We start from the raw sequence: 22,142 nt of genomic DNA on the forward strand, positions 1-22,142 counted from the left end.
TATTTACAATATAAAGGGTAAAATATATTAACTAATTTTTAAAATACAAAGTTACGGTACGGTACGGTATTACCATGGTTTTGAAGATACAATACCGCTACCGTACCGTAAGATAATGGTACGGTACCGATACCGTACCAAATGTAGTGGTAACCGATAGTTCGGTATTTATTCGGTAATTGTTGGTAGGTATACCGTGGTAATCGGTATTCGGTAATTTTTGCCGAGCCCTACCTACACTAGTTAATTATATATTTTTACTATCCTCATCAAAGTAGCCTAGTGATATTTAACTCGAATTTGAACACACTAGTCGGCACTTTTTAAATCGACTTAATCCCGTATGGTTAGTCTAATATATTTTATATCTCTTTTACAATTTAGTAGATATTGCACGAGAGTTTAGTTTACTAGTACACTTCGAATCACTGCATATTCTCTTGTTAATGATAAAAGAAAAAGGTAAATTACACCTACACTTTCGAGGTATGCTAAAATATCTTCAAGATCCATGTGGTATTGGTAATTACAATTACCCTTCTGAAACATTGTTAGAAACTCAAACGGGATAATGCAATGGATACGTGATTCCGATAGAGTTCTAACGGACTATTAGTTTCAGCAAGTGGTGGAGACAACATAGAACTAGGGGGCAATTTAAGAAATGTTGACGGACCCATGTTACCCCCTAGATCTATGTTGTCTCCACCACTTTCGGAAACTAATAGTCTGTTAGAACTCTATCAGAATAACGTATCCAATGCATTATCCCGTTTGAGTTTCGAACAATGTTTTTCTATGGGGATGATTGTAACTACCGATACTACAGGGGTCTTAAAGTTATTTTAGCATATCTTAGGGGTGTAGATATAATTTACCTTAAAAATGCATCATTTTTCAATATTTAATAATCTTCTCTAGCCTTAGTGGCTACTTAAATGAGTACTTTCTTTTTTTCTCCATGGACCAAACTATAAATCTATATTTATATTCTTTACCCAAAACCTAGATAATGCAATATATCAAAATATAGGGTCATATTTTCCCTAGCAAATCTGGCAGATTTCAACTAATTGACCTAAAGATCTATCACAAGTTTGGGGAAAAAAAGAAAAAGATGATGACCCTTTTATCATAAGAAAACAATTAATTAATTGCACTTCTACTTTAACTATTTGGTTGTGTATAGAGTAAAATGACACTTACACCCTTCACTGACAAATATCCTTTCAAATTCCTAATTTCGACAAAAAATACTATCGGGATCAGACTTTTACGGCAATGTAGTATTTTCAAGGGGCCAGTGCCGGTCCTGCAATTTAAGGGCCCTAAGCGAGCTTTGAAAAAAATGGTCACTTTACGATTCAATATTATTTAACTTGGTATAAAACAAACAAAAACAAATTATGAGTGTGTTTGATTAACTTTAAAATCCTTCAAAATATCTTGGAAGATATTTAATAGCTTAGAAGCTCTTAAAAACTATTTGATTAATAATTTCTTAATATAATTTAAATAATTAAAAAAATAAATGTTGTGTAGCTCATAAGTTGTTTAAAAAAAAGGGTAAATTACAACCAACCCCTAAGGTATGGTCAATTTACAAAAAAACCCCTCTTGTTTGGATAATTACATCTACCCCTCAATTGGGATATTTTCTTACACCTCCACCCTTATGGTGCCAAATTCAACATAATCATCTAGATTTCGTGGAATTTGCTCTAGTTTGTACTCATTTTGTGTAAAAATACAGTTTCTTGATGCACCCCAATCAGATATATACAAGCCAAAAAACACATATTATGATCATCTTACTTCAAACTGTGGAGTTCGAATGGGATAAAACGGGTACAAAAGTGATAATATTCCATATAATCTCGAAGATTCCACTAAATTTGAAACCTCAAGGGTGGACGTGTAAGAAAATTTATAGTTGATGGTTGTGAATGTAATTACCCAAACAAGGGGGGGCTTTTCGTAATTTGATCATACCTCAGGGATGGTTGTAATTTACCCAAAAAAATAAAAAAAACCATATTTATAGAGAAGACCTTTTTCTATCATTAGTTTATCAACGTAGTTACAAAATCAAAATTCTTATACAATGTTTATTTAGAATATTCTATTGCAATTATTATTTGGAAAATAAGCAAATTTTATCTAATAGTTAAATAATAAATATTTTATTAGAATTTTGATTTTGTAACTACTTTGATAAACTAATGATGAAGTAATGTATAATAATTATTAGAAATAATTTTAAATAACACAATAAGAACTTACACATTCATTTAGCAGAAACACTGCTTGAGATTACGGTTGAAACACAAAGTGTCTCTATAATTCTTTAATTGAAAATGTTCATAGAGAAAAAAAAAGCATCATAAAATCTGAGGGTGCGGGTGCTTATTTACTATAAATGTTCACGCGGGCGCCTCTCAAAATAATGCTGACCAACAATCAACGAAATTCCACATCGAAATAAACGAACACGCAGAGCAGAGCAAAGCGCGAGTATCTATTTTAAGCAAGTAAAATTCAAACCGTACTATTTCCAGAATAAACGTGGTTTCTCTGAACGGAATCCTCCAACGAACCATCATTAGCACAATCTTCCGGAGTGGTAAGAATCTCAGATACGAACTTTATCAACGAGCAAAGCCCACCCAAGAAATTATGGTCAATAATACCCTTCCCTTCAACAACATGCGCAAAGTCAACAATCTTGATTTCCGGGCGTGGACTCTTTCCCTTCAAAGCAAGCTGCTTCTCAAACATAAAAAGAATCGAACAAGCGTAGAAATGATACATAGTCTGATCCTCAAACCAAGCCTTCAACTCAAGCAGCTGTGACAAAATGCCAGTGGACCCACCATAAACAGTCGAAGCAAAAGCACAATCCGGTTTCGAATCCGACGTGTTTGAAGAAACAAACTTTTTCAGAAGTAACCGGACTTCATCGGCCGAAAGGGACTGAACCCATGCTCTACTCTCTGGTTTCCAAAACTTCGTTTCTTCGTCTCCATATATTTGCAAACCACATAGCCGAAACCCTAATGGAAGGCTCGAAGTTTCCCTGTCTTTCTTCAAACACTTTTGTACATACTCCTCTGTAGCTTGTGGGGCCCACGTTCTTGAACCGATCTTGACATCCATAACCGATGGATTGGTTCGATCGAAGGTCAGATCTTGTAGAACTAGATGAGGTTGCATGCCTGATCCATCGGATGCTTCGATTAGCTGAGTATCGTAAAACTTGGGGAAGAATCTTGTTATGTGGTCGGGTATTTTTGCGTTTGAAGAGAAAGATGTGTAGAAAGCGGCCTCGTTTTTGCCACGTTCGTCACCTTGTAGAGGCTTGTAGAAACGGCCCGAGTCATCGACTAGGGGTCCGAGTTTTCCTCCGTCGGCTTTGTGACCTGCTACCTGATGGTCCGGGATTTTTAGCATGGTGGCTTTTACGAGAAAGAAGTGATTTCTTCAAAGTATGGAGCGAACCCTTCACGCAACCGAGAAAGAAGATAAAGAGGGGATTAGATTTAGCATTCGATGTATAAACTGGAAATCAAGATCATGCTATGGGAACTAACACGAATAGATAGTTACCAAAAAAAAAAAAAAAAACCCGCGAAAATATAAGTTCTTGAGATTCATATATATATATATATATATATATATATATATATATATATATATATATATATATATATATATATATATATATATTCCAAAAAAAAACTCCGAGCAAAGAATGATATGATTTTGTCAATATTGGATGCTTCACTTACTCTGTACTAAATACTAATGAATTCTACAGCTATCTAGTTATAACTTATAAGTAACGAAGACAAAAAACTAATTCTTCCATTTTCCTTATACTTGGTAACGATCACGATCACAGCCCGCCCCAAAATTTCGGCATCAAATACAGATCGAAGACGCCAAATCGACATTGATGTACCTAATTTGCTACTCTACACTATAATTTACTAACATCAAAATATAAATCAATGTGTATTGAAATTTCTACTCTCACCAGAGAATGGAGCAGTTGAGAGAGGGAATTCTAAAAACCCAATTCGCAAACCCTATCTACATTCATATAAACGAAAACACTAGAATCGGATTCTTTTCTCCACTCCCACATAAGATTCGAACAAAGTTTCAAAATACAGTTCGATTAGAATTAAAAAAAAAAAAAACCCTAAAATCTTCATCAAAACGCTTTGCAAATGGAAGCATCATTTGAACCATAATAATCACTTTTACAGGAATGTGAGTTCTCATATATGTGTAAAATCGGGATTCGATGCATACCTTTGATTTTTTCTGAGGGGGGCGATTTGACACTTAGACGATGAAATTCAATTGCCCAAAAACCCTTGATCTTGAATCTTAGCTTTGGGGATTCAGTGAACAGTTACTGAAACAGCGAGAGACGATTGAAAATCAGAGGCCGAAAATCAATAAGAGAGGAGAGAGAGAGAAGAGTGTTGTGAAATGAGTGGAGCTTCCCTCGTCATTTTTAAGTGGAGTTTATTAATACATAACATAATTTATGTTTACCGTTAATTTCTCTTTGCACCCTTGAAATGTAAAATTTTATCATTTTGAATCTTTGAAAAAATTAATAGCACTTTATATCATCTAAACGCAATAAATCATTCATACTGGCTGAATTCAATCTCATTTATTATTATCTTTTTTTTCAATGTGCATCAATTAGGGGTGAGCAAATAAACCGAGAAACCGAAAAAACCGAGTCGATATTTACTGTCCCAACTTAAAACTGCATATACGGTAAAAAGAATTTGAAAAACAGGAAATATCGGTTTGTGTATGGAGAATAAAAAAATTATCGAACCGATTTTCCGAACCGAACCGATTTATACAAAATGATATCTTTTTGATATATAGTATAAATACTTACCCTAGCATACCTCTATCTTTCGAGCGCCTCCATGTGACATGTTTTTCTATTAATTAATTTTGGTTGTGACGTGTTTTTTATTAGTTAATTTTTTGTTGTTATTTGTTAATTTTCTCAAATAAATATAATAAAAGTCCAAATATATCGGTTTTATGCCGAACCGATTCGAACAAATAGACGAAAATGAAACCGAAAATAAACCGAATTGATACAGAAACTATTAACCGAAAAAATGATTAACACCGAACCGAAAAAACCGACATATTCGATTTTTAAAGTATGAAAAACCGATATTATCGATACGTGTTTGGTTTATTGGAAAAACCGATATTATCGGTACGTGTTTGGTTTATTGGAAAAACCGAGCCGTACCGACCCGTGCACACCCCTAACAAGTAGCATCAATAACAAAATTGACGTGTTATTCTCTTCTACTCTCCAGCCTAATTTCGTGCTTACAAACTACAAAGTATAAGGAAAAAAATTTACAATGAGTTGCTTAATAACCGTATTTACTCACAAAGCAACCAACATTAGAAAAACAATATTAAAAAAATTAATTATAAATAATACTTTAAATTTCTAATTACTTTCCAGTCCCAAAACAATTTTAATTTTTAATTTTGGCGTCAAAATAGTGTTTTTAGTAAAATATTAAAGGACAAGTGACGTCGGGGACCAAATACGTTTAAAATTGAACCTTGAAGGTGAAATTGTTCACTTTGGAACAAGGGGACCAGAAAATGGAATCGGGTCAAACACGAGGGGCGAAAAACATAATTCTCCATAAATTGAAATAAACTAGGAAACACGAAAAACTTCATCAAATTAAAATGGGCAAATTACGGCCATACCCGACTTATAGTCAAATTACGAAAACCCCCTTTCTGTTTGGATGATTACAGTCACCCCTCAACTATGTATTATATGCCCCTCTAGAGGAAATTTGGGGATGTTAATCGGTAAAACTGAAGCGAAATTTCGGTACCCCAACATTTCCTACCGTTTATCGAACTAAATATACGATTTAGTTCGGTAAATAACCGAATTATATAAATTTTATTTTAAAAATATTTTAAATGAGGGTTGACTGTAAATACCAAAACAAGTGATTTTTTTTCGCTATTTGACCATATATCAGGTGTGGCCTTTAATTTGCCCAATTAAAAAAGAAAAAAAAAAAGAGATAAACCTCACCAGTTGACCGGCGCCGGCGGCCCCCAAATTACCATATACTCAAAATAAACGACGGTTAAGTTAATTAGTCTCACTTTCCCAGAAAATGCAGCTAAATTAGATCTAATCAATCTTCTTAGCATTCTAAACTGCTTCAGTTTTCGGAAGTAACAAAGCTTCAAAGTGGCAGCGCAGTTTGCAGACATGTGTCCAAGAACAGTGCCCCTTTGCACGACACGTGTCTTCTTGTATCTATACCTCGTACAGGCATCACTGCTCGTCATGCTAAACTGCGCCGCTTCTTCTTTAACTCAGTTGAATTCCCAGAACTGGGTTCTTGCTCCGGATATAAATTCTGTTTCCTTTATGGTATTTTCTTTCATCCTTTTTGTATATATGTGTGTATATACTGTATGGGTTCTTGTTTATATTACTGTTTGTTTGTTTGTTTGTTCTTGAACAAAAAAGAACTGTTATTTTTGGGTGGGCAGTTCTTACTTTCAGTAATTATTGATCAATTATTTCATACTGCGTATAATCTGTATGACATAATGTCTAAGAGAGACTGTAATGATTGTGGCCTGTTGTTCCATCTACATAGCTAATCATAGCTCCAATTGTTTCCGGATTATAAGTAGTGTAATAAGCATTGATGATGAATATGTAGTCGAAGTAATGTTTGTTTTTCGTTTTGTTTTTCAGTCGTTCGAATTGAAACAGAAATAGTTAATCGGTTTCTTGATACCCTTGTCGGATTAGAGATTGAGCCATTTTTTTGTGGGGGGAAATCAATCCGCGTACTTCGGAATTTGGAGTTAAAAATAGCTTATCGAACCCGGAGAGAGAGAGAGTACACTCGTATTTGCTCTTGATTTAACACTAATAGTAAAATGTACAGTCTAAAAACTCTAAAGCGGGTCGATGTGTATAAAAATTTCTCGAAAATGCTGATGTCTGAGAGTGTCTTCAGAGTTACGGTAAAATCAATTGTTTCTTGATCTTTTGTCTGATTCTTTTGTGGTGTACACTTTCTTGACACATGTTTCGTGTGTGTGGGCCAGGGCAGTAGAGAAGTGCATTCTACGAACCATAGCAAATGCTTGGAAAAAATCAACCATGGTTCGATTTGTAGTGGGTTCAGAATGTTGGATGCCGACTTCTTTTCTGATGCAAAGGTACATACGTATATTGAATATAAATCGACAATATTTATTTTTACGAAGGAGCTCAATATTATATGTTCTTCTGTAGATGTTGGAAATTGAAAAGGGTGCACGAGAGCTCAATGTTCCGATTTTTAGGTCCAATCGGAAATTAGTTGCTTCGGTTAATGGAGGGTTAGAAAATCCGTCATCTTTGGTTTTCAATTCTGCATGGGGTCATGGTGATTCCCAAAATGCCCCTGAAAGATTTAACTACCCTTCTATTTCTGGTGTTAAAAGGCCTAAGAGTGACGAAGATATTGCATTTATGAGTGTAAGTTAAACCCTAACGATTTTAGAGAAAATAAACCGAAAAATTGCTCGTTCGTCGAGAATCTTCTAATCCCGAGACTTTCGGTTTTTTTTTTTTGTTTTGATCAGATTCTTGAATTGGGGGCATTGATTAAATCGAAGCAAATCACATCCGAGGAGCTCACTCGAGTCTTTTTGAATAGATTGAAAAGGTATCTCCAAGAAACGACGACGAGTGTTTAATTATCGAGTTTATTGCATTTAGTACCCCTGTGTTTTCACTAATTGCTAAAAAACTCCACGTTTTATTTTATTTGCAAAACCCCCTTATAACGCATTTGTTTAAGCACACAACCCCCTAAATAGTGAATTTAGAGGGAGCAGTTTGCGAAAAGAAATTGAATCGTAGGGGGGGTTTTGCTAATAAAATATCATGGGGATTCTTTTAGCAATTATAGAAAACATAGGGGGTACTAAATGCAATAAACCCTTAATTATTTCCTTGTATTAATTCATCGGTCGAATTGGTGTAGATATGGTCCAGTTCTGGAATCTGTTGTTACTATAACAGAGGAATTAGCATTCAAGCAAGCAAAACAAGCCGACGAATTATTCGCACAAGGCACATATTTAGGTTCACGACTTCTCTTTTTCTTCGGATATTTCTCTAGAATATTACCGAACACGTTTCTTTAAATAGAATGATTGAAATTAGTGTGACTTCCGTTTTCAGGTCCGCTTCACGGAATTCCGTACGGTTTGAAGGATATAATTGCGGTACCCGATTACAAAACAACGTGGGGTTCTAAAACGTTTCAAAATCAAGTTCTTGATATCGAAGCTTGGGTTTATAAGAGGTAATTTATATTCGATTATAATAATAATGTGCAATATTAAATAGGAGGTATATTGATATTAAATAATCATTTTTTTTTCAGGTTAAAATCAGCTGGAGCTGTTCTCGTTGCGAAGCTTGTGACCGGTTCACTAGCGTATGACGACATTTGGTTTGGGGGTAGAACGAGGAATCCTTGGAATATCGAGGAATATTCCACTGGTTCATCGGCTGGACCAGCTGCCTGCACCTCAGCTGGTTCGTCGATTTTCCTTTTTTTTTTTGTTTTTGCATGAATTTATTCATTTGAAGAACGGATATTGTAGTTAAATCCCAATTAAAAATCCTAGGGTTAAACAAATTTTAAAATCCCAATTTAATTTTACTGGGATTTTAACGATTTGAATTTCGATCGAAAATTGGCCTAGGTTTCAATTTGTCGAACTAGACCCAATTATTTGAACTTCAAAACAAGTGAAATAATTGAGAAATATAAAATTTGGCGTGCCATTTAATTTTTCAAGAAACGTAAAGTCCTACAATTTTACAGTCCCTTCCCGATTTTACTTCAAATTAAAATTACGATTTTGACACATGTTTTTAATTTTAATTATGCAGGTATGGTTCCATTTTCTATTGGTTCGGAAACTGCTGGATCAATCACATATCCCGCTTCTCGATGTGGTGTGACCGCATTGCGTCCAACTTTCGGAACGGTCGGCCGAACGGGTGTTCTAAGCTTATCCGAGAGTTTGGTAAAGAAAAAACAAATTTTAATTTTTTAAATATTTATTTTTCCTTCGATGTTAATTCTTAATCTGTGTCTTATTTCGCAGGATAAATTAGGACCTTTCTGTAGAAATGCAGTAGACTGTGCGATCGTACTGGATATAATACGTGGCAAAGATCCACACGATCTTTCATCAAGAAACATCCCGTTTTCCGATCCATTTGCAGTCGATATAATGAAGCTAAATGTGGGGTACCTCGACGATGCTGACATGGATGTAAGTAATTAATTTAAACCTAAGACATTAGTTTTGTTATTGTAGTTTTCTTGAAGTAACTACAATAGTGTCCGAAAAATGGCAGGTTGTTCGAAAGCTCGAGTCGAAAGGTGTCAATATGATTCCGTTTGAGCTGAATTACACCGTTGATTCTGCTCAAGGAATCTTGAACTTCACAATGGATGTCGATATGCTGGCCCACTTTGACGAGTGGCAACGCTCTGGTTTAGAGGACGAGTACGAAGCTCAAGACCAATGGCCTCTCGAACTTAGGCGGGCCCGCGTCGTGCCAGCTGTCGATTATGTTCAAGTATGTATCCCATACGAACTCTTTGATTTCTTATCTTCTATGACTTTTATTGCATTTAGTTCCCCACGTGTTAAATTGAGTTATTTGTTTCACAGGCGCAAAGAGCAAGAGGAAAACTAATACGAGAAGTGAGAGAAAGTTTCAAAGTCGATGCGTTTATCGGAAACGCAACGGATTGGGAACGGGTTTGTGTTGGAAATCTCGTGGGCATTCCCGTAATTGTTGTGCCGACGGGGTTTAGGAAAATATCCGATCCCCCTACAGAAAATACTCGAAGAAAAACTACAGTCACAACCGGTATTTATGCTCCACCCGAGCAAGATCACATCGTAAGATTTTTTTTTCCGTTTTCATCCTCTCGAATTAATTAGTTCACTTGTTTTTTGTTTATTTTACTTTTTAATTTTTATTTTGTTGGGGGTGAAATTCAGGCATTGGCATTGGCAATAGCTTATCAATCAGTGACGGAAAATCACAAGCAGCGCCCGCCTATCGATGACCTGGGGCCCGGTGATTCGATCCCGAACCCACCTACAAAGGCAATCCCTCCAAGACAACTACGAGGTTTATGATTTTATTATTATTCGAGTTCATTAACCGCATACGCTGACGTGGCATGTTGTAAGAACAATTTTTTCGTTAGGCGATATTCAATTAATGCAAGAGCATCCTACTCTCGGTGTGTGATTGTCTCAACTGCAGCTACTATGTTTTAAAACCCTACCCGATCCGTAAAACCGCAAAATTATCGTGTCAGATATGCCAATTAACACTTCAAAATAAAATCTCAGGACTGGTATATTTGTAATGTAATAATAATTGATATATGATATTTAATTTGTCTGTGGGTGTACTTGTATAATAGGCACACACTTTTGTACACATACATACACATATACACACAATACATGTATCATGTATGTACTTGTATAATAGGGTTAATGGCACTTTTCCCCCCAAACTATCGTGCATTTTGCACATTACCCCCTAGACAATTTTTTTTACCTGAACTTGGAACTTAAACTGTTGCACGGTGCCTCAAATTTACTATTTCTGTTAATTTCTTGCCGGATTCATCGGCACATGTGTCGCATGTGTGTTTTTTGAGGGTAAAAAGGTCCGTTGACTTCAAATGTAACCCTACCCCTCTACTTCTATTTTCCCTCGTTTTTTTGGCTTTTGCCCACCCTTATTTCTCCCCTCTTCCCCGCATCCTTAACCCTCCCATCTCTTCTCACCCTCCAAACACCTCACCGAAACCCTGTCCATAAACAACGTCAAAATCTCCGAATTCCCCACTCTCGGCTATGAATTTCTCATAGTCCACACAATCAACGCTTCTTCAAACTGAATTTCACCCAATTTGACCCAGTACAAACCCTAAATCCAATTTCAAATGCCTGGATTTGGAGACGGCTTCTCGTCTCGAAGATGCGTCTGGTACGTTGAAGTCTCGAGACTGCTCGATCGATTATGAAGTGGACTGTTTTCGTGCATGTGGATGAAGAATTTGTGCCGTTTTCTTGGGATTTTCCCTGGTGTTTTTCAATGTTCACGAGGCATCTGCTACGTGTAACGTTGGGTTGATGCAAATGCAGAGGAGAAGTTAAAAAAACGAGGAAAAATTACAAGCCCAAGGGTAGGGTTACATTAAAGAAAATGGACGTTTATACCCTCGAGAAAACTCACCTGCTACGCACGTGCAAACGAGAAATGAACGGAAATGGCAAATCTATACCGTGCAACAATTTAACAAGTTCCGATAGTTTGTGGGGGCAAAGTACCATTAACCCAATATAATATACACAGAGTGGAAGTGCAAGGATATTGGAAGCCCTTGAGGGCTGTTAGAAACCTTACTAGTCAGAACCGGACTGGACACAAAACCGATAGTCACGGTTCAACCGATTTAACCCGGTTTTTTTTTTCTCTCCATATTTTAATATATTTCACTCAACTTCTCACCTTAATAATATTAGTAGTATATCCTCTTTTTTTATAATCAACTTACAGAAATAATATATTAATAATATCTAAATAAAACAATGATACTTTAGATCAAAAAAAAAAAAAAAGATACAAACACAAATGCAGATCAGATCATCACTTAAATAAATAGACCACATTATTAAAAAGGAAGTTATTATTTTTCGTCTAACAAGTTTTTTTTTCTGGGACGAATTTCAGTGTAATTAAGAAACTAATTAAATTAAACGACAAAGTATTAATTAGGTTTGGGTTCCACTCCAACGTCTTTCAATGTTTCCACACGTACAGGCCTGCAAAATCATAATTTATAAATTTATACGTATATGTATATGTATCTATATATGAATATGTATGTGTATGTATATATTGTACCTGGTGAAAACATCGCCACGTATGGGATCAGACATGACTTCTTGTCGGTCGAAATCCTGCACGTGCGCCACCTTCCTGAAAAAGGACTGCTTCACAAACTTCTCAGCCTCCTCCGCCACGTGCTCCGGCTCCATCACCTCCGGGATGGTCTCCCTCCTCGACTTCCGGACAGAAACACTAGGGTTCCGCCGCAGCTGGTGCACCGCCGTGTACACCCCGAAACTCGCGGACAGAGCTATCATCCCCACCGCCACAAACACCGGCGCAAACCCACCCTTGGGCAACTTGGATTTAATGCCGCCGCCGCCGCCACCTGGAGAGGGGACAAAGTTCTCGGCCGTGGGGGAGTAGGGTTTCATCTTCGGAGAAGTTAACGTTGTGAAACTCGAATAATTCCCAGCTCCCAACTTTTCAACCATTGATTTCCAGTAAGCCTGTACAGCAAATTAATATATAATTAATACTCCAAACATTATTAATTATATATAATTAAGCACACAATTAGCTAATTAAACCCAAATTAGCTGGCTACGTACCGTTTTGCTGAAAGCCATATATTTTGAGAATTATGTATGATGAGCAGTAAACTATCAAGAATCGATCAGAAAAAAGAAGATCAAAAAAGTGATTGTAATTAAGCTTCAGCTTCTGCTTTTAGATAAGTGAAAGATGAATCAAGTTAATTTTTTAATTTATAGGAAATCTAGCGTAGAGAGAGGAGAGAGAAAGAAGTGGAAAGGATGAATCTAGGATACGTGTCGCAAAGGTAAGGGTACAGCATCACCATCGAAGCCTCTTGAACCAACACGTAGATTCTAGCTTATGCATGTCATTTCTATATTATTAATTACTAAAATAGTAAATTTTAGTAATAATATATTATATTACTGAGCTAATCAAATTACGAAAAAAAAATCGTTCATATTTCCGTAATTACAGTCACCTAATAACTATGGCTATGTTTGTTACAGTTTTCAAATTCTTTCCACACTTTCCCCAAAATGAAAATTATATTTCTACACTATTTTCAAAAACTTTCCCCAAAACAAATTCAAATATTTCTCTCTCTAACAAACATGATTAGACCGCTACAGTGAAAATTGTCTTCACTAAAATACAAAATCAAATCACTTTATCTTTTAAATTCTTCTTCCAAAATACCTTTTTCCAACACCTTTCAGACATGATTTAACTTGCTACAGTACAAATTGTCTGCTCCCAAAACACAAACAAACTTTATTTAATTTTCAAATTCTTCTCCCAAAACATCTTTCCCCAAAATAAAATGGAAATGGAAGCCCAAAAGCTTACCAAACACAACCTATGTCTTTTCTTTTCTTACACGTTCATCGTAACCTTATCAAATTTACTCCTTATAGGAGTGTTCATCATGTCAGTAATCCGATCGAACGAAAATTTGTTATATGCCAAATTATCGAACCGGTAATATATATATATATATATATATATATATATATATATATATATATATATATATATATATATATATATATATATATATATATATGTATATATATATATATGAATGGAGGGAAAATTGATGGAGTTTCTTAAAAGAAAAGACAACAATAGTCTTGAATTTCGCAGTGCAATGCATGTGTGTTGAGAATCGGTCATTTTAACTTGAAAACGTGCAAAAAAAGGGCAAAGTGGCATTATTAATTGAATACGGGTGAACTTGTGAAAAAAAGGAATTGTTCATGGGTGATCTGCAAAAACTTAAAAGATTCAGGTGGTTAATGTATTTACCGTTATAACAAGGACCAGCTTGAACTTTTTTTTCAAAATTAACGAACTGCTCTGACATTTAACCCAAAGCTTAGGGGGGAAAAGGAAAAAAAAAAAAAAAAAAAAAAAAAAACAGAAGCATCAAGAATAACCGTTAACGCAATCATCATAATTTTTGTCGCTTGTTTCTCTGTCGGAAAATCCAAGGAAATTCGCATTTCTTAATTTATTTACTAAGGTAAAATAAACGATTTAATTTTCATTAATAATTTAAATTAGTAGTTTAAGGTGGCGGAGTTAACACAGATATTGTCAGGTTTCACAAGTACAGCTTTCTGATAGTTGCATAACTATTATTAAATTGTTATCCCAATATATATAAACAGAAATTAATACAGAGAAATTCTATTAATTTAGTGAATTATTAAATTATCGAGTTAATAATTTAGCACGTTTCACCGAGTCAGGACCGGACCAGAAGAAACTATTATTTAATTGAAGTTATTAATTTATATATATGGGCAGGAGCAGAATAATTGTGAGATACATAACAAATGGTGCAAACTCCATTTACATGGCGGTATGGTGGCAATCAAGTCTTTCTTTCTGGTTCTTTCAATGGGTAATTCCTCCATTTTTCTCCTTATTTATTTATTTATTTATTAAATTGCCTTTGTGACATTACTTTACACTAATGTATGTAATTAATTATGTGTACAGGTGGAGTGAGAGAATAGCAATGGTTTTAGTGGAAGGTTCCAGAACCATCTTCCAGAGAATCATCGATCTTCCGCCCGGTTGTTATCAGGTACGCTATAGTTTAGGTTCGTTTTTTGTTGAATTGGATTTGAATTAATTTTGAATCCCGCTTTAAAAATTGGATTTCAGTACAAATTCTTGGTTGATGGTACGTGGCGAATTGATCAGCACCAAATTTGCGATCAAGAAAACAACATAGTTTTAGTTACCGAAACCGAGTTTCTTTCGACAGAATTTAGTAATGCCAATGCTTTACAGCCTAGTACGAGCCGGGTAAGTGCCATGATCATGTATATATATATATATATATATATATATATATATATATATATACATGATTCACTGATATTTTGTATGTACTATGGGGTTGGGAAAGCAGGGTTCAACTTCAGGTGGGCCCCACAACGAACCATTGCTTCGAATTTCAGATGCAGAAATGGATGTTTTTCGTCGAGTTCTATCTATGCATCTGCTATCAACTACAATGTACGAGCTGATCCCAATTTCAGGCAAGGTTTGAAATGCCGCTTACCTTGTTTTTCTAATATGTTTTCATTTCCAAAAACGGCAGATTTTTTAACTTTGTGATATATATATATATATATATATATATATATATATATATATATATATATATATATATATATATATATATATATATATATATATATATATATATATATACATATATATATATATACATATATATATATATACATATATATATATATATATATATATATATATATATATATATATATATATATATAAATGTAGGTCATTGCGTTGGATGTTGAGGTCGATGTCAAACAAGCCTTTCATGTTATGCATGATTCGGTACAAGTTTTTCGAGTTTTTTTTTTTTTTTTCCGTTTCTTGATTTTCTCTGCATGTAGGTAGGAGCAATTCAAATCAAGATCCGATGTTAAGTTTCATTATCATTTGACAGGGACTTACGGTTGTGCCTCTGTGGGACGAGAACGACGGACAAATGGCCGGGATGCTAACTGCTTCCGATTTTATTTTGATTTTACTTCAGGTACTTCAATTTTTTTTATTTTTTTTCTTTTAGTTTATTTTCTTCCTACGTTTTGCAAAACATGCTTCCGTCTAAAAAGACAAATTTACCCCCACACCGTTGCAGCTTCAAAGAAATCGTGCTGCGTTTGCCATTGCAGAGCTTCAAGCACAAACAATTTCTTCATGGAAAAGCTGCAAACTTCAACATCACAGGGATATAATCGGAACTACGGCTTCGATTCACAGACGGCCTTTAATCCATGTAAACACTCTCTTACAAATGTCGACTGCATTAGAGCTTATCTCTAGGAAACTTAATTAGAATTTTTTTAATTTTTTTTTTTGGTTTTTCGGCAATCTACAGGCTGGTCCAGACGAGTCCTTAGCTGACGTGGCATCAAAGATTCTACAGAACAACATTTCTGCTGTTCCCGTTATACATTCAGTAAACGGATCTAATCCTCGATTGCTACACATAGTGTGCCTTTCTCGAATACTGAAAAGTACGTTGGCAAAGTCACTAACTCTTCGCTTTTTTTAGGTTATGTTTTCGTAATTTTCTTCGTATTTTTTTCAAAAATTTCAGATATATGCAGCCATTTTCAACACCATCTTGGATATCTGAATATTTTACAGCAACCAGTTGGTTACTTGCCGCTAGGTACTTGGGCCGTAGAATTTAGACGAGCAACCGGTCGTCCGTTATTGATATTAAACCCGAACGATACTCTCAGTTCTGCTCTTACTTTATTACTCGAAGGTAATACGAATATATACGCCTATATGTATATATAATACTTTTCCTCACATCCTAATTCTAATTTCTCTTTGTTTTGGTGCAGCCCAGATAAGTTCAATACCCATAGTCGATCACGAGGGTAACTTCGTAAATATCTACTCTAGAGGGTAATATGCTCTTCAAACATTATATATGTTCTTTTTTATTTTAGTTTTTTTTTATTTTTATTTTTTATTTTTATGTTTATGCAGTGATATTATCTCATTAGCATACGCCGACGTATATACAGCTGTCCAACTTAATCAGATGACGGTATCTCAAGTAAGCCCAAATCTATCGTACGTATTGTTGTTCTATGGTAATTGTAGATATCAACTTTTTGAATCGAAATAATCGAATTTATTCCGTAATATATATAAATAAATACAGGCACTGGAACTTACAGGTGAACGAGGCCGAAATCGATACCAGACATGCACTCGGTTCGATTCTCTGTACCGAGTAATGGAACGTCTCTCCGAACCAGGTTAGTTAGTACATTCAACTTTCTGTTAGCTTCTGCATTTTCTACACGTAACCGCATATCGACTCTGTTTCTCAGATGTGCGCCGTGTTATTGTTATCGAAGCCTCTACACTGCGAGTCGAAGGCATAATCACCTTACGAGATGTATTTCGATTTTTTGCTAGGTAAAAAAAAAAGAAAAACCCGATATTCGGTTTCAAACGAAATGTAATTAGGGCACTTCATATTGGTTCAGCTCTAATCCATTCAAAATGGAGTATATCTCGAAAGTGCAATCATGCAAACAATCCCCCGAAACAAACTCGTGCGCGACACCTCCCAATTCAATCAAACTAACACCGGCACTCTTCTTAATCCCCCATCTGCAATCCCGCAATCTCCTCACTTTCACTAAATCTTCCCACCGGTTCGAATTCGCGTACATGTGTGCCAAAACAGAGTAGACCCCACCATCTTCCGGTTTCACCTCCATCACGTGCTTAGCCGCCACCTCAGCAATTTCAAGATTCCCGTGTATTTTACACCCGCCGAGCAATCCACCCCACACGAACACATCACCTCCCATCGGCATGTCCTTAATCATATCAATCGCTTCGTTTATTAAACCCGCTCGACCAAGAAGGTCGGCCATGCAGCCGTAGTGCTTCAGCTCTCGTTGAACTTTATAAACACTCTCCATCTCGGAAAAAATCTTTTTGGCTTCATTTATTAGTCCCGAGTGGCTGCAGCCCACCAGAACACCTAAAATCGTGACTCCATCGGATTCGACACCGTTTTCCACCATTCTTGAAAAGTATTGGAGCAATGATATGCCATCACCATGCATGGCCAGTCCCGCGAGCATTGCGTTCCATAAAGACACGTTTTTTTTAGGACATGACCGGAAAACATCCTTGGCTATCTCGATGCACCCACATTTTGAATATAAGTCAACCAATGCAGTGCCTAAATACGAGTCCAATTTGATCTCGTTTCTTGTGATGTGGTCGTGTATTTTCTTACCTTTTGCCAGCTCACCGAGCTGAGCGCAGGCTGAGAGGGCTGAAACCAGAGCCACATTATCGAAAACCACCCTTGAATCCAACATACGATCGAACAACTCAACGGCCTCAATGCACCGGTTTGATTTCGCGCACCCTGCCAAAATGGTGCCCCAAGAAACCGCGTCTCTCTGCGGCATTTCGTCGAACATCTTCAGAGCTCTATCAACCTCACCAGCCTTGACCAACCCATCAATCATAACGTTGTAACTCACCACATCTCTGAACAAACTCCCCTCAAACACTTTCAACGCGCCGTCAAATTCACCGCCCCTGCAGTACGTGCAGGCAAGCGTATTGCACACAAAAACATCAACCGAAAACCCGAACTTGAGCAGAACCGAATGAACGCTTTTCGCGAGTGAAATCAAGTTCCCCAACAGCCCACAAGCCTTGAGAACAAAAGGGAACGTGTGGGAGTCAGGCGACACCGATTCCCGGCGCATCCGGCTGAAAAATACCACGGCGGTGCGAGGGGAGCGGCGGAGGGTGTGCGCACGGATAATGGAGTTGTAGTTGAAAGCTGAAGGGTCTGGAATCAGATTGAAAATCTTGGCGGTGTAGGCGATGATACAGTCGCCGCCGCCGTCGTCGCCGGAGGGAATGGTGGTGGCGGTTGTTGCTTGGGGGTTTGGGAAAGTGAAGGAGTGGAGAATTTGAGTGAGGAGAAGAGATGGGTGGAGAGAAAAGAGGCCTCTTGTTAGGGTTTGGGCATGGAGTTGTTGGATTTGTGTAATGGATTTGCAGGTTTTTCTGAGAGTGGTGATGAATTGAGATGATGTTTGCAATTGCATGCACCTTATTTGCATTTTGGTGTTTTGGGTTTTCATTTTTTTCGTTTTGGTGCAAATTTTATAAGCTTTAAATTAAATTAAATATGGCTTAATATCACTTTGCACCCTTTTAATATAATAGTTTTACACTTTGCACCTTCGAAAATAATTAATAGTTTTTTGCACTTTCGAAACACAATAGATCATGTACAATGAAGCCTGGATGATTTTTTATGCTAATAAATGTAATTTAATATTTTTAATCATATTTCTCCGAAACTACTTTGTGCAAAAATACATTTTATTTAAAAATTAAACTTTTTTTATAAAAATATCTACCAAATATTTTATTATACAATAAAAAATCAACCAATTGAAGTAATTAAATTTCTATAAGTTCGAGCTCGAACCTAGTTTTCTAGGCTCACATGTTTTTGGATATTTATGTAAGTTTGATTTTTGGGATAATTAGCAATACCCCCTCATCTAGGTAAATGAGTTAAGAAAACCCCCCTCCCAAAAATAATTAGAGAGAACCCCTTTACCTAATATCCTACCCAAATATTATTTAATAATTCCCAAACCACCCTTATTATCCATAACCCATTGCCGTTCTCTTTTTTTTTTTTTTTCTCTCGTCTTCTCGTCTTCTCTCTTCTCTTGGCAATTACTTCGTGCCGTTGCATCTCTCCAACATCCGGCACTCAACGACATCGAGATGCTCGAGCCGCTGGAAGGAGCTTCTCGGCTTGAAGAAGCTGTATCAGAGCAGCAACGCCAAGCAAGAGGATCACAAAACGGCGTCGTCCTTACCCACACACAGCGAAACCAACAAAAATGGCAGCGGCGGCGGCGGCGTTGACTTGGTGTATTCTGTAGCTCCGGTTATTTATTTTATTCTTGTTAGGGATTGGTTTCGAAGGAAAGTTGGTGTAAAAACAGTTAGAATATGGAAGTGGGGTGGTGATGTTGTGGTGTGGCGACGACGTGGTGACGATGAAGAACAGATCTAGGGTTTTTTGGTGGATTGTGGCGGAAGACGGCGCAGAAAAAAAAAATTCGCGCAGGCAGGGCCCTTAATCGACTACGTGGTTTAATCGACTATGTTCAATAGTCGATTAAGGCTTAATCGACTATGTTCAGTAGTCGATTAAGGTTAACCGACTCTAGTTGTTAATTTATTTATTTTTTTTTAATTTTTTGTTTATTGATTCCAATGTATAAATTAATTACAATGTTTGTATTTTTTTTAAATATAATTAATTTTGTATTTTTTTTGTAATTGTGATTTGTTATTTTTAATAGTTAAATTTTTGATCGACTATCCATTAACAAACCTGATAGAGAAAAAAATTTAAAAACAAACTTAGAAACAAAAAAAAAGTTAAAAAATAAAGGATTTCCTTAATCGACTATGAAGCATAGTCGATTTAAGACTAATCGACTATGCTTCATAGTCGATTAAAAAAATGAAAAAAAAAAAAAAAAAAAAAAGTGGAGCGCGTGACCCAGTGATGAGGTGGCGGGCGGGGTAAAGCTGGAAAGCACAATGGCTGAAATTGAACATGGACTTTTCTCAAATGGTCTAAAATATTTTGGGCCTATCCCCATTAAAAAATTAATGAGGGGGTTATGTCAAAGAGCCCCTTGATTTTTTTAATTTGAAGTATTATTATTAATATTTTACTATATATTTCTAATTAAATAAATAATAAGAATAATTAATTTTTAGTATTTACTATTTATATCACAAACTTATTTGTTTAATATATGAACAAGTACTTTTTAGTTTCAAATATTATAATAATATTTTTTTTATTAAAAATATAGCGTATTATTAAGCAACATTTGCCTGAGTAGCCGGAAGAATTATTCCTTCCTTACATGTAAGAGTGTTCATATCTAGTGGCAATAGCATCGGCCAACATATTGGCTGAGCGTTTAACAAATTCAAAACGATAATTATTGAAATGAAAAGACAAAGCCAAGCCTTCCTCTATAAAAACTCCATACGGAAGAGTATTCGAGTTCCAAGTTTGAAAAGCCGTAATCACTTGTAAGTTATCCCCCTCAATCACAATGTCCATCCAACCTTTCTCATTTGTTGTGATAATGGCACTAAGCATCGCATGGGCTTCACCATCTACCACACCGTCGGTCGGCGAACAATCTTCCTAGTGCTCAACCAAATACAAACCCCGTCAGCATTGTGGGCAACAAGGGCCGTTACATGGTAGTCCTTATCGACTAGAAAAGCCACATCCACATTAATTTTCACCGAACCTTGATCCGGCGGTTTCCACATTGTCGGATGATGGCGATTGTGGGAAAGAACCGGCGGAGTTTGAATCACTGTATAATTATCAAGATAAATTCTGCACCAATCTCGGATATCGGTCATGGGGCTGTCTTCTTCTCCATGAATTTCCTTGTTCCTCTTCTCCCAAATCTTCCATGTAATTGTTGGTCGATTACCTACACGCAAGTGCACGTATCGTACAAGTAATATAGTGGACTATTAAGTCCGGATATCGAACCCACAGGGAATATTTAACTATCTAATCCTAGACGCTAAATTCTACCAATTGTTATCAAGCCCACCCTACACAGTCGAAAAAGGATTAATAAACTAAATTAAACTAAAACAATTAAAAACACAAAAAACAAGAAAGCAATTAAAAATACGAAGATTAATCAAAGTAGACAAGCCTAGGATTTTATTCTTCCCCCTATGTGATTATTATTCCCCCAATTCCTTCAATTACGCAAGCAATTAACCCGGATTATTAACCTGAGATGCTAAAATAATCATAACCCGCTTCCGCGTGTATTACGATTCTAGTACTCTAGATTCAATTACTATATTCCTATGCAATTAATTCTAGAACACAGCATTAAGCACAAATCTCAATAATGGCTACCTAAGAGATTAACTATATTCCTATGTTAATACCACAAAGGCTCTTCTACCACAGTTCTAATTATTAACCCGATCTTCCGATTCATGCGATTAACAATAACATAAAAGCGCATAAAGTGGCCAGTTTCATGAACTTAATAAAACAAGTAGAAGAAATAATCCGGAATTAAAACTTGCATAAAATCATAGAATTGGGTTCATAAATCCCACATAGGGTTCCAAATAAAATCCTAGAACTAAGAAATTTAGCTACTCATGATTAAAGGAAAAACACAAATAAAATAAGTCATAAACGATAAATCTATGCTTAGAGTCTTCGAATTCTTCGTATTCGTTATTGCTTTGTTGCTCTCCAAATTGCGTAAAAAGATTGATCCCCAATTGTGTGCTTGGCTTGGTCTTATATAGGATGAAGAACTTGGGGAAGAAGGCAGTTTCCTTGTGCAATTAAAATCCCTTTACTGCGCAACTTCGGGGTATGGGACGGGGGTCCCATAATTTGCCCTAAAACTGGGACGGGGGTCCGAGCCTTGTTTCTTCAGAA

At 36.1% G+C, this 22,142-nt stretch overlaps 5 protein-coding genes across 10 annotated transcripts; 2 read left to right on the forward strand and 3 right to left on the reverse strand.

Annotated features, from left to right (window-relative positions):
- Nucleotides 1–2,257: 2,257 nt before the first annotated feature.
- On the reverse strand, nucleotides 2,258–4,593 carry IPK2A (inositol polyphosphate kinase 2 alpha). Of its 2 annotated transcripts, none has more exons than XM_088822980.1 (2): nucleotides 4,318–4,593; nucleotides 2,258–3,499 (listed from the first exon to the last, which is right to left on the reverse strand). In XM_088822980.1, exon 2 carries the CDS (start codon nucleotides 3,448–3,450, stop codon nucleotides 2,539–2,541), a length of 912 nt encoding a protein of 303 aa, XP_088679106.1. In that variant the 5' UTR covers nucleotides 3,451–3,499; nucleotides 4,318–4,593; the 3' UTR covers nucleotides 2,258–2,538. The 2 variants fall into 2 exon arrangements, with proteins under 2 accessions (XP_088679106.1, XP_088679107.1); XM_088822981.1 differs by lacking the exon at nucleotides 4,318–4,593 and adding an exon at nucleotides 4,037–4,257.
- A 1,485-nt stretch (nucleotides 4,594–6,078) lies between these two features.
- LOC105976009 (Amidase family protein) lies at nucleotides 6,079–10,565 on the forward strand. 4 transcript variants are annotated; one of them, XM_013001285.2, is made up of 13 exons: nucleotides 6,097–6,475; nucleotides 6,809–7,083; nucleotides 7,168–7,281; nucleotides 7,358–7,582; nucleotides 7,690–7,772; nucleotides 8,094–8,194; nucleotides 8,294–8,417; nucleotides 8,499–8,653; nucleotides 9,014–9,150; nucleotides 9,232–9,402; nucleotides 9,488–9,712; nucleotides 9,808–10,041; nucleotides 10,144–10,565. In XM_013001285.2, exons 2-13 carry the CDS (start codon nucleotides 6,997–6,999, stop codon nucleotides 10,282–10,284), a joined length of 1,797 nt encoding a protein of 598 aa, XP_012856739.2. In that variant the 5' UTR covers nucleotides 6,097–6,475; nucleotides 6,809–6,996; the 3' UTR covers nucleotides 10,285–10,565. The 4 variants fall into 4 exon arrangements, with proteins under 4 accessions (XP_012856740.2, XP_012856738.2, XP_012856739.2 ...); XM_088822982.1 differs by having other exon boundaries at nucleotides 7,173–7,281; XM_013001286.2 differs by lacking the exon at nucleotides 6,809–7,083 and having other exon boundaries at nucleotides 6,079–6,475; nucleotides 7,173–7,281.
- Nucleotides 10,566–11,801: 1,236 nt separating this feature from the next.
- Nucleotides 11,802–16,906, reverse strand: LOC105975614 (NFU1 iron-sulfur cluster protein). 2 transcript variants are annotated; one of them, XM_013000810.2, is made up of 3 exons: nucleotides 12,610–12,747; nucleotides 12,074–12,507; nucleotides 11,802–11,991 (listed from the first exon to the last, which is right to left on the reverse strand). In XM_013000810.2, the coding sequence occupies exons 1-3, from the start codon at nucleotides 12,625–12,627 to the stop codon at nucleotides 11,937–11,939; spliced, it is 507 nt and encodes a 168-aa protein (XP_012856264.2). In that variant the 5' UTR covers nucleotides 12,628–12,747; the 3' UTR covers nucleotides 11,802–11,936. The 2 variants fall into 2 exon arrangements, with proteins under 2 accessions (XP_012856264.2, XP_088679109.1); XM_088822983.1 differs by lacking the exon at nucleotides 12,610–12,747 and adding an exon at nucleotides 16,784–16,906 and having other exon boundaries at nucleotides 11,839–11,991.
- LOC148768170 (sucrose nonfermenting 4-like protein) lies at nucleotides 14,343–17,033 on the forward strand. The gene is made up of 13 exons (XM_088822984.1): nucleotides 14,343–14,444; nucleotides 14,543–14,630; nucleotides 14,711–14,860; nucleotides 14,958–15,095; nucleotides 15,359–15,418; nucleotides 15,531–15,620; nucleotides 15,726–15,863; nucleotides 15,966–16,104; nucleotides 16,188–16,361; nucleotides 16,444–16,507; nucleotides 16,592–16,661; nucleotides 16,770–16,866; nucleotides 16,942–17,033. The coding sequence occupies exons 1-13, from the start codon at nucleotides 14,377–14,379 to the stop codon at nucleotides 17,031–17,033; spliced, it is 1,368 nt and encodes a 455-aa protein (XP_088679110.1). The 5' UTR covers nucleotides 14,343–14,376.
- Nucleotides 16,717–18,735, reverse strand: LOC105976085 (Pentatricopeptide repeat (PPR) superfamily protein). The gene has a single exon (XM_013001374.2). It carries the CDS (start codon nucleotides 18,733–18,735, stop codon nucleotides 17,077–17,079), a length of 1,659 nt encoding a protein of 552 aa, XP_012856828.2. The 3' UTR covers nucleotides 16,717–17,076.
- Nucleotides 18,736–22,142: the final 3,407 nt, after the last annotated feature.

Source organism: Erythranthe guttata, chromosome 9 (genome assembly GCF_056151865.1).
Source record: "Erythranthe guttata isolate IM_541 chromosome 9, IM_541, whole genome shotgun sequence".
NCBI lineage: Eukaryota > Viridiplantae > Streptophyta > Magnoliopsida > Lamiales > Phrymaceae > Erythranthe > Erythranthe guttata.

Excerpts from the sequence above, each read along its gene's own strand:
- LOC148768170 (XM_088822984.1), top strand. The coding sequence starts at position 14,377 with ATGGTGCAAACTCCATTTACATGGCGGTATGGTGGCAATCAAGTCTTT. Across the intron at positions 14,631-14,710 it reads TTCCGCCCGGTTGTTATCAG|TACAAATTCTTGGTTGATGG; the intron begins GTACGCTATAGT and ends ATTGGATTTCAG. Across the intron at positions 15,864-15,965 it reads ACAGACGGCCTTTAATCCAT|GCTGGTCCAGACGAGTCCTT; the intron begins GTAAACACTCTC and ends GGCAATCTACAG.
- LOC105976009 (XM_013001284.2), top strand. The coding sequence starts at position 6,311 with ATGTGTCCAAGAACAGTGCCCCTTTGCACGACACGTGTCTTCTTGTAT. Across the intron at positions 8,195-8,293 it reads CGCACAAGGCACATATTTAG|GTCCGCTTCACGGAATTCCG; the intron begins GTTCACGACTTC and ends TTCCGTTTTCAG. Across the intron at positions 8,654-9,013 it reads AGCTGCCTGCACCTCAGCTG|GTATGGTTCCATTTTCTATT; the intron begins GTTCGTCGATTT and ends TTAATTATGCAG.
- LOC105976085 (XM_013001374.2), bottom strand. The coding sequence starts at position 18,735 with ATGAAAACCCAAAACACCAAAATGCAAATAAGGTGCATGCAATTGCAA.
- IPK2A (XM_088822980.1), bottom strand. The coding sequence starts at position 3,450 with ATGCTAAAAATCCCGGACCATCAGGTAGCAGGTCACAAAGCCGACGGA.
- LOC105975614 (XM_013000810.2), bottom strand. Across the intron at positions 11,992-12,073 it reads CGTGGCGATGTTTTCACCAG|GCCTGTACGTGTGGAAACAT; the intron begins GTACAATATATA and ends ATGATTTTGCAG.